The sequence below is a fragment of the Pediculus humanus genome, genomic scaffold (genome assembly GCF_000006295.1).
Source record: "Pediculus humanus corporis 1103172108309 genomic scaffold, whole genome shotgun sequence".
Taxonomy (NCBI): Eukaryota; Metazoa; Arthropoda; class Insecta; order Psocodea; family Pediculidae; genus Pediculus; species Pediculus humanus.
Genome location: NW_002987878.1, coordinates 298,176 through 309,214, shown reverse-complemented (window position 1 = coordinate 309,214; position 11,039 = coordinate 298,176). Strand labels below are relative to the sequence as shown.

The window sequence follows — 11,039 nt, the reverse complement described above, 5'->3', positions numbered from 1 at the left end:
CTTTCTCCGGTTTAAATATTTTTAATTTCCTCTTTTCCTTTTTTTTTTCTCTCTCTCTCTCTGTCTCCCCGTTTCCTCTTACTTTTTCTCGAGGTATTTTCAAACGCCGTTTACCTTTTTATTCCTGCAGGAAACCCCTTCCCTTCCCCTTTCCCTCTCTTCCTCTCTTCGCCGCACTTTTTAAATCTCGCCATTTGTTGATTTATTTTCTTACTTTTTTTCGCGTAAATGTAGAAAAAAAAAATTATTATTATTATTATTATTGCTTTTCTTCCTTTTTCCGTTGTCTCTCTTATTATTATTATTATTATTATTATTATTATTATTATTATTATTATTATTATCATCATTATTATTTTACATTCCACGTTTATTTTCCGGAGTTATTTATTTTTCCCTGTTGCTCGCCTCGACGACTTTTTTTTTCCCCCGTCTTTCGCCTCGTTCTCTCTCTCTCTCTCTCTTTCTCTCTCTTCCCTTCTCTTTTCTTTTTATTTTCTTCCAGTCTCCTAATTTTATTATTATTATCATTATTATTATTATTATTATTATTATTATTATTGCTTATTTGAATTGTTTTGGCTCGAGTTTTGTTACGAACAACTTGCCGCGTTATATGTATTTTTTTTTTTTTTTAAATTTCGTCTGCTATGTGATAAGTTTTTCAGATGAAAAATTTTTTTTTTCAACCAGCGAACGAACGAACGAACGAATGAATGAAAGAATGAATGAATGAATGAATGAATGAATGAATGATTATTTTCGAGTGATTTACTTGTTGAACCGAATTAGGAGCAGACACTCTCGTATGTTTGAGAGTAAAACACGAAACGTATCCGGAAATGCTGTCGTGTCGACTCCGGAAATATTACAATAAAAATAAAAAATCGTCGTCTGCTACCATAACCGGAAATGAATTTCGTTTTGTTTTTTTGTTTTTCGTTTGTGAAAAAATGCATTAAGAGCGAACGTTTCGTAACGCTAGTAAAAAAATATTTAATCGTGAAATTTTGTATAAAAACCGAAACGATCGTTTTTTTAGTTTTTTTAGTTCGTTCGTTCATTCATTCATTCATTCATTCATTCATTCATTCATTCGTGAATTTATTCCGTTCGCTCGTTCGTTCGTTTCCGATCGATTTAAAAAAAAAAAAAAAAAAAAAAAAAAAAGAAATTTTCGGAAAGATTATTTATAAATTATATAAATATGTAATTTTTTGAGTGGGTGTGCGATGTGATAATTTGATTATTATTATTATTATTATTTGCTTTCCTACTTTAAAAGCAGAAGAAAAATTTTTTTTTATATTTTTCCAAATTTCGAGAAACGAGAGAAGGAGAAGGAAGTTTCTTTTAAAACTCGTTCGTTTATATTTTCAAAATTTATTTTTTAAATTATTCGAAGGGAAAGAAAATTTTGTCGCTATTATCATCATTATTATTATCATTATTATTAGAGTTTTATGCACGCGCACACACACGTACATAAAATTCAGGTTCGGTTCCTTCTCGAGAGGGAAAGAGAAAGAGAGAGAAAGATGGTGAAAACGAAAAAAAAAAAAATTCAAATCGTTTGTTTGACTTTAAAGCCAAATTATTATCATCATCATCATCATTATTATTATTATTATTATTACTACTACTACACATTAAGTAAAAAACAGTGTCATCGAACTGGAAAAATTTAATCATAATAATAATAATTAAAATTGTATTAATTCCAGGGAGTAAATCCTTGCGTTGCGTTGCATTTTTTTTTTTTTTTTTTACGCGATTCTTATAATTCGCATACACGCACACGCGAACGCCCTCACGCACGCACGAATGCAATCGAACGCGTGCGATACCTTACTTAAAAAGGTATAAAAACAAAAAAAAATTTTTTTTGATTTTTTTTTCTTTTTCATTTCAGAGACGCGGTGGGATTTCCATCGACAGAACTGAAAATGGATTATTCATTAAAATGCTGGGTATGTTATCCAATTATCACTATTATTATCATCACCATCATCATCATCATCATCATCATCATCATTATTATCATCATCATCGTTCTTTTTTTTTTTGTGATTTTTAAATACGGATTTACCAAAGCGGAAATCGTAATTTTCATTGCTTCGTTAAAAAAAAAGAAAAAAAAAAAATTGCGTTCGCGAAAAAATTTCTGAAAAAAAAAGAAAGGGGGGGGGAGAGAGAGGAGGAACACGCACACACACGCGCGCGCGTTAGAGAAAGAGAGACGTATGTGCGTACACGCTTAAAAATAATCCGTTAATGAAACGTCCGTTCTCGTTCGTTAATAATTTATTACAAAGGTTAACGATTTTTCTTATTATTATCATTATTATTTATTTATTTTTTTTTTTTTCACGAATGATACTATTATTATTCGAGTATCGATCGAGAATCGATTCGATTCGATTTAAGACAAACGTAAAAGATGATCGCGAAAGAATCGTTACGCGCTTTACAACTTACGCGATTTTCCAAAATCTGTTATTATTATCATTATTAATAAATGTCATCGTTGTAAAGGTATAATCATTATTATTATTAAACCATGAGATTTTTCGATAATAATAATAATATCGATCATTAAAAAAAAATCGCGTCGAATCGTATAATAATAATAATAATAATACGAATGAATTCCAACGGTTCCGAATGAATTTAAAAAAAAAAAAAAATTTGAAAAGTCGGTTGGTCGATACTACTTACGTGAAGCAAATTTTCAATCGAAGATAAATTTTGCGCGCGCAAAATAAAAAAATTTAAACGTTAGCAAAAGAATTGAAAAAAATGAAAAAAAAAAAAAAAAAACAATTAAATTGATACGTGCAAAGGTTATTCGTCGTCGTAGCCGTTGTTGTTGTTGTTGGCTAGGTTGTTGTTGTTATTATTATTATTATTATTGTTATTATTGTTATTATTATTATTATTATTATTATTTTAATAATTACATTAGCTCGCCTTTCTCTGCCAAGGTAGGACGTTCACCAAACCTTGAAAAGTTCTTTCAATTTATTATTATTATTATTTTTTCTTCAGGCTTTTTTTTTTCGTTGCTTTAATTCATCTCGCTCAGGGTTTAAAGTTCCATCGATAGATCGATCCATCGATCGATCGATCGAGGTATCGTTTTCTGATACGAATTTTTTTTTTTTTTTTTTTTTTGATTTCGTTAAATTGAAATCGCGGCGACGTTTGTGCTCTGGCCCTTCGGGGGGAGGGGGGAGAGATGAGTATGACAAGATGGCGTCGTAACGGATTTTCTAGCAAACTCGTTTTCACTTTTTTTCTAAATTGTAATTTTTTCGATTCTTCTTGACATTTCACTTTTTATTATCGAAATTCTTTTTTTTTTTCTTTCGGGGCGAGATTTAAACAACGTCGACATTCTCGTTACGACATTTTTTTCTCCCCCCCCTCCCCGTATTATTATTATTATTTTCATTTCATTTAACGCCTACATTTTGTTTAAACTTTAAGGCTTGTTCACCTTTTAACCTTTCACAATTCGATTACGACTCTGTAAGGTTTGAACTAATAATAATAATAATAATAATTTTTTTTTTTTTATACGTCATCGTTTGCCATCCTGAATGTATTACAACCCACGTTTATTTTCACCCGACGCCATATTCATCTTCTTCTTTGTCTTCTGCCCCGACGATCGTAGCGTTACGTCTTAATTTCGCGATATTTATTAAAAAAATTTTTTTTTTTCCTCCTCCTCGAGCGTTTTCACGGTGGCGGTGGTTTTTTTTTTTTAATTGGCTGTCGCAACAGGATTTTTTTAAATAATAATAATAATAATAATAATAATAATAACAACTTTGTCCGTTTTGTAATTTTTCACGTTTGTTTGTTTGTTTGTTCTTCGCCGTCGCGTATTTTCCCTCGTTACGTGCGGTTTTCTCGTTACTTCCGTGAAAAATTTCTTTTTTTTCCCTCCTTCTCCCCTCCTATCTTTGTTGTTGTTGTTGTTGCTTTTGTCTTTATAATTATTATCATTATTATTATCATCACAGTAATTAATTTTAAACAGGAAATTTATTTATTTATTTACGTTAATTATAATTTTTTTTTTTTTAAAGTTAATTCTTTTGTAACGATTATATTTTGCCTCGCGGCCCATTTTTTTTTCCCAAAGGTTTTCTCTCTCTCTCTCTCTCTCGTATTACCGTTAATTTTTTTTTTTTTCTTTCCTTACTCTTCTCATACTCTCCTCTCTCTCCCTCCCTCCCACTCACCCGTTATTTTCCACAAATTTAATGTGAAAATGGTTTCGTGTTAAAAGTCACGTAATTTCTACCGTATTGTGTTATTCTCTCTCTCTCTCTCTCTCTTTCTTCTCCTCTTCGTTTTCATTGATGGATTGACGTGTGAGGGGAGGGGAGGAGGAGTGCGGGGAAATAAATTTTTGTCGACGAAAGATTACTATCATCGTCGTCGTCGTCATAAATTTAAACAATTCGACAAAATTTGCGCGTCAAAGTCATCACTTAAAAGATAATAATACTAATAATAATAATAATAATAATAATAATACAAAGACGAAGGTGGCTGTCAATGATAAAAACATTTTTACGCACTCACTCACGCACGCACGCACGCACGCATGCACGCATGCACGCGTGTACATCACATATATATGTACGGGTTACGATTGGTTCGCTCGTATATTTGACCTTAGAAAATCCGTTCGAATAACGTTCGTCTATTACGATTTGTCGATGAGTACGAACGAACGTGAGAGTTGGGTGGCGAGTATCCATCTTACGAAAATATATTAATCGGGAAAAGTTTTGTGTATCGATCGATCGAACGACAATTGAATTTTCCATTTCAACCGGAGAGAAAAAGAGAGAGAGAGAGAGAGAGAGAGATTGATGTGATAAGATATACTCGTGTTGCGATAGTGTTTACGATAAGAAGGAAAATTGTGTAGTACGTCGTCGTGAGAGAGAAAGAGAGAGAGATATGTGAAAACGAATCACGGGTTGCAAGCAGGACGTAGACGTGAAAAACAAAAAGGAAAAAAAGGAAAAAAAGGAAAAAATGGCATCAAAGAAATTATTTAAATCGTTTGCCGAGTCCCGCATTAGATTTTTAAATAAAAGTGAGAGAAAGAAAAAAAAAAAAAAAAAAAAAGAAAATTTTTGTTTGTTTGTTTGTTTTGTGTTGGTTTTGTTTGTTCGGTTGTCGTTGTTGTTATTTTTCGAATTAAACGTTTGGTTGTTTACTTTTTTTTTTTTTGCGTGTGTGTGTGTGTGTTATTTTAAGCTCACCTTTGTCACACTTCTAATAATAGAAAAAAGTCGTGACACATTTTAAACGGTTTGAATGAAAATAAATTTAAATTTTTGAATTTTTGCCGCGTTCCCGCCTTTTTTTTTTCTTCGCGTTCGTTTATTCATCGTTTGAATAAGAAAAGGAAAAAAAAATATATGATTATGCTTTCGTGACGACAAGGATGACTAAAACGAACTCATCACGCAATCCGTTTCTAAACAAACGGATTTAAACGAACGATGATGACGTTCTGGGAAAAAAAATGACGAACGAACAAACTAACAAACGAACGTGTTCAAACAATATTAATTCGACGACGACGACGACGACGAATCGCGAGAATAGAAGGAAAAAAAAAGTGATTCGTTAATTATTATTATTATTATTATTATTATTATTATTTTTCACGAGTATATTCTCAGTTTCGACGCGATCGTCAAACGATTGTAAACGTTCGAGAGTGATAAAAGAAACGAAAAAAAATCCGTTCGATTCGATATATATTTTTTACGCGAAAAATAAAATCCGTTCGATTTTCTACGATTCGATTCGATTCGATTATTTATCGATTTTTTTTTATTTATTTATTTTAAATTTTAATAAAAAAAAAATGTTTGGATGCGTTCCTCTAAAGGGTTTCATCGTGAGGATAGCCAACAAGTTGAGAAATTGGACGAAAAAAAAAAATGTCAAAAAGGAAACGAAAGGCAAGAAGAGAGAGAGAGAGAGAGAGAGTGGGAATGTTTTTAAAAAAAAAAAAAGGAAAAAAAATAATGATCATTATTATTATTATTATTAGAGGAGGGAGGGGAGGGTGGATGTGAAAACGAATTATAATTTTTTAGTGAGAACGTCGATTTATTTTTGTTTGGTGCGTTTTGTTACAGATTCTGGAAATCATCATCCTCCACTTCCTCTGCCTCCATCGAGGACTAAACATCTCTCGCAATCCGATTGGCTCCTTTTGGAAACTTTAGACACGAGATGTAAGAGGCCCCTCCACACGGGAAGGTTTTTAACGATGCACAAAAGACGACGGAAACGTTTGATAACGAGGTCTTTGACACAAAATCACGCTCTCCTGGACGACATTCACCACGGTCAAGTTCAGGTAAGTGTCAGTAGAAAGAAAGAAAGAAATAAGAGCAGACGATAATAAAAATAAAAATAAAAAGACGTAGCACTAGAAATGAACGTGAACAAACGTGAACGCTCTCACGCACGCGTGTTTAATTTTCTTTTTCCTTTTTTTTCTTTTTTTGATCGGGGCGATGTAATTTTTCCATTTTTAAAACAAGAAAATTTTTCTCCATTTCGTTATTATTCTCTCTTTCTCTCTCTCTTTCTCTTTCTGTCTTTCCCCTCCCCTCTCTCTCTCTCTCTCTCTTTCGGAGTCAAACGTAATAATAAAATTTTTGTAAATTTTCATTTAAACGTCACCGATATGGGAATTCGATAAAAAAAGAAAATTAAGAGTAGAGGCAGTTGGGAAGTGTTTATGGGAAAAAAGAGAGAGAGAGGAGAGAGAGGGAGAGAAAGAGAGAAAGGGAGAAGAGAGGGAGAAAGAGAGAGAAAAGAGAGTATGAAAAAATAAAATAAAATAAAAATGTGGAAAACAGACACGGGTTGCGATTATTGGACCGGAATTTTATTATTATTATTATTATTATCATCATCATCATCATTATCGAAAATGATAAATCAATTTTGAAATTGTCTGTCAAAATGATCCAAATCGAATTCGTAACGGCGTTCGAACGGAAAAAAATAAAAAATAAAAAAAAAATGTAAAATAAAAGGGAAAATGTTTTAAAAAAAAAATAATAATAATAATAATGTTCAAATCGAACGTTGTTTGTTGTTGTTGTTGGAAAAATTCACGTTCGGTCGCGAACGGGTGGAAAACGCGAAGAAAATTTTACATATTTTTTGTGAAAAACAAACGAAATTTCGATTGATCGTAAAAATAAATAAATAAAACGATTAATTAATCGATTTTTCGTTATTATTATAATTATTATTATTATTATTATTATTATCATTTATAATTTATTATTATTATTATTGTTTTTCCAGCGCATTCTAGATCAGGTTCACGAATGGCCGTTTAACGCGTTCAATTTGGACAACGTTACGGGAGGTAAGTTTTTTGTCAAGAGTTTAATTATTTAATTTTTTTTTTGTTTTGTAATGTTGGTCACAATGATTGTTAGAGTGCGACGGAGATCGAAGTCGACGACGTAAACGAGAGAAAAAAAAAAGAAAAGCCGCGATAAGAGAATTATCAGTTGTAATCATATCAAATACGTGGAAATTTCTGTTCTGTTGTTGTTGTTGTCGTTGTCGACGTCATCGTCGACGTCGCACTTAAATCGATTAATCGACGATTCAATAAAAAATTTATTATTATTATTATTATTATTATTATTATTATTATTATTTATTTATTTATTTATTTATTTTTTGTTTGGGGGGGTTGGGAATTTTCCAGGTAGATCACTGCCAGTTTTGTGTGTTCATTTGTTTCATTGGTACGGCCTTCTGGAACATTTTCAATTGGACGTCGTGAGGTGCTGGAAATTTTTCAGTGAGTTACAAAAGGAAACGAATTTCATTATGAAAATTTTCAACCGGAAGTTGGAGGGAAAAAAAAAAAAAAAATTTTTTTTTCTGTTTTTCGTTGAAGGTTTGATAGAAGAAGGATATCATAGCACCAACCCTTATCATAATGCGATACACGCAACGGATGTGACTCAAGCCATGCACTGTTTCCTACAGGAAAAAAAGGTTTGGAAGGGGCGGGGCGATACAATGAGAGAGAGAGAGAGAGATTAGGAGGAGGAACGGGAATGAAAGGGAATGAATGATTTGTTTCGTTTTTTTTTTTTAATATATATAAATATACTCTAAGAAGTGATTGATCGCGTGACACATGGCGAAGGAAAAAGGGAAAAAAGGCGGGGAAAAAATTTCCCGCGTTCAGAATCCGACATTTCCGTTATTATTAACTTTTTTTTTCTTTTTCTTTTAGATTCGAGAACATTTAACTCCGTTGGAAATAATGGCGTCGATAATTGCGGCTGTGACTCACGATTTAGATCATCCCGGAGTGAATCAACCTTTTCTCATTGCGACTTCCAATCACTTGGCTGCTCTCTATGAGGTAAGTAAAAAATCATGTTTGATCCTTTCTCTCTCTCTCTCTTTCTCTTCCCTTTTCGTGACCTTTTATAACCTTTGGTTTTTTTATATATAGAATTCGTCCGTGCTTGAAAATCATCATTGGCGTTCGGCCATAGGGTGTTTGTTGGAGAGTCACGTTGCCGAAGAATTAGAAGACTGCAGACCGGAATTACAAAGACAAATAAGCTCTCTCATACTTGCCACTGACATCACGCGTCAGCAAGAGTTCCTAAATAGTTTTAAGGTACTCGTGTTCTTTTGTTCGATGGTGTTCGATATGTGTGAGACTCCGTGAGATCGACGGAAACGTTTTAAAATTTCAGAGATATTTAGATGAGGATATACTCGACATGAGACTCGAAGAACATCGTCATTTCATACTTCAGATAGCTCTCAAGTGTGCCGACATTTCGAATCCGTGCAGACCGTGGGAAATAAGTAAAAAGTGGAGTCAGAAAGTTTGCGAAGAGTTTTTCCGACAGGGAGACTACGAAAGGCAATTGAATTTACCCGTGACGGCTCTCTGCGATAGACAGTCTACTTCCGTGCCAAAAATTCAAGCAGGTCAGATGAAAGTTCCTTATTTTTATTACATAAAACATAACCGTCGTCTTTTACAACTCTGTGTGTTTTCACATGGTCAGGTTTTTTCACTTTCGTCGTGTATCCTCTTTTCGAAGAGTGGCATCGTTTTCTTGGACACGGTTTATCCGATGACATGATGAAAAATCTACACGAAAACAAATTGAAATGGGACGCGTTGATCAAATTGGAAAACGAAAAAGAAAAATCAAAAGGGAATGGAAACGAGGAGGAAATCGTCGGAATCGAAACCGGAAACGATACGTCGGTCGACACGTCGCCGATAATGGAAGAATGCGGCGTCGAACCCGCGAAGAAAAATAATTACTTGACCGTACCCGAATGGCACTGCAATCAAAGAATCGGACGGCGGCATTCGGTACCTTTGAGCATGCAAGCAACAGAACCGGAAATTTGTCGAACTATTTTACGTCGGGAAAGTTTACCCGTTTCCGAAAAGAGATCTCTAACCGTGTACCATTCGGGATTGTTGGAAGAAGAAGAAGAAGAGGAAGTGGAAAGAGAAAGACATGACGACGACGACGACGAGGAATCGACCAACGTCGAACGTTCCATATCGTTCGTGTCGAGTGCAAGCGACGACATCAGATTTAAAATCGAAAGCGACGAGGATAAAGTTCTCAGTTCGGAAAATCTTTTACCCGAGCCCAGTATTACTAGCATAACGACGGTCACGGAAGCGAGCCGGCTGTCAAACGTTTTAGGAAGAGGACAAAGTCCGTTACGCGGTACGGCTAAATCACATCTGACGCGACAGCAAACGTTTCCTCCGGTGCAACCCTACGTTCGTCAGCGGTATTTGTCGGCCACGGTCGAAATGTCGCGGTGCATGAACGTCGTCGCGGGGATCGCGAACAAATCGAGTTCGTCGTCGAGAACGGACATGAGCGGGAAACGGGGTTTGAGCGGGGATAGTTCGGTCGATTTAAACAATGATACTCATTGCGGATCCTCGAACGGTTCCAGGACTCCGCCATTTTGTAAAACGGCCGTTTTAAGGGAAAACAACAATCGTAGTTGTTTTTCCGTCGCGAACGTCGATTCCGTCGACAAAACGTCGTCGCCGTCGCCGTCGTCGTCGTCGACGAATGGAAAACGTGAAACTCCTTGTTCTAGTCACGATCGTGTTAAAATGGCCAAATTGTGGGACGAAAGATTTTCCGGTTGTCACGAAAAGGAAAATTTGGATCCGAGAAAATTTAGCGGAAACGACCTTGACGTAGATTTACTCTATGGACATAGAATGAATTCAACTCAGGTACGTTTTTTTTTTTTCTTTTTGCTTACAACGATTATTAGTTAATGAAAATTATTGTTATTATTATTATTATGAATTTAGGGTCAACTCACAAGGCGTCGAGGTTCGGCTCCGGTTGGGTCAGAAGCGATAAATCCCATGGCGCTGGCGCTCAGGGGATGGAACGAACGTTACCCAAGACGGGGTTCAGTACCTGCGGATGCAATAAGATGTCGTGAGCAAAAAAGTTTTTTTTTTTTTTTTTTTTTAATGACAAAACGTAACGGAACGTGATTTTTTTGTTAATAAACGATTTTTAGATACAGAGGAAGGATTCGCCCTTCGATTGACTCAAGACTCAAGTACTAATTTATGTACAAGCCAACAACACTGCCCATACAATAGACGCGGATCCATTCCGACGGAAACGAGTTGGCCGGAAACGACGATGACGACGACGGCGACGAAAACTAGGAGCAGTAATCGTAACAAGAAAATTCTGCGCAGGCGCAGTTCCGGTGGACCGGAAATGTTTTGTTTCGGAAAACAAGAAACGGATAACATATTACTCAAGGTTGAAATCCTTTCGAAAAGACACGGCGGAGCAGGAGGAGGTGTAGGAGGAGGAGAAACGCATTCGGAAACGATAATGTCGACGCGTAGAAGAGGTTCACTTCCGCTCGATGTACTTCTTGCAACGCATTCAGGTGACTTTTGTTGA

General features: G+C 35.0%; 1 protein-coding gene across 1 annotated transcript; it reads left to right on the top strand.

Moving 5' to 3' along the window:
* Positions 1-5,913: 5,913 nt before the first annotated feature.
* Phum_PHUM580550 (cAMP-specific 3,5-cyclic phosphodiesterase, putative) lies at positions 5,914-11,039 on the top strand (the record flags this gene model as incomplete). Its single annotated transcript, XM_002432269.1, has 11 exons — positions 5,914-5,983; positions 6,183-6,406; positions 7,372-7,435; positions 7,787-7,882; positions 7,982-8,082; positions 8,327-8,458; positions 8,552-8,722; positions 8,802-9,042; positions 9,123-10,339; positions 10,421-10,553; positions 10,639-11,039. 11 exons carry the CDS (start codon positions 5,914-5,916, stop codon positions 11,037-11,039), a joined length of 2,850 nt encoding a protein of 949 aa, XP_002432314.1.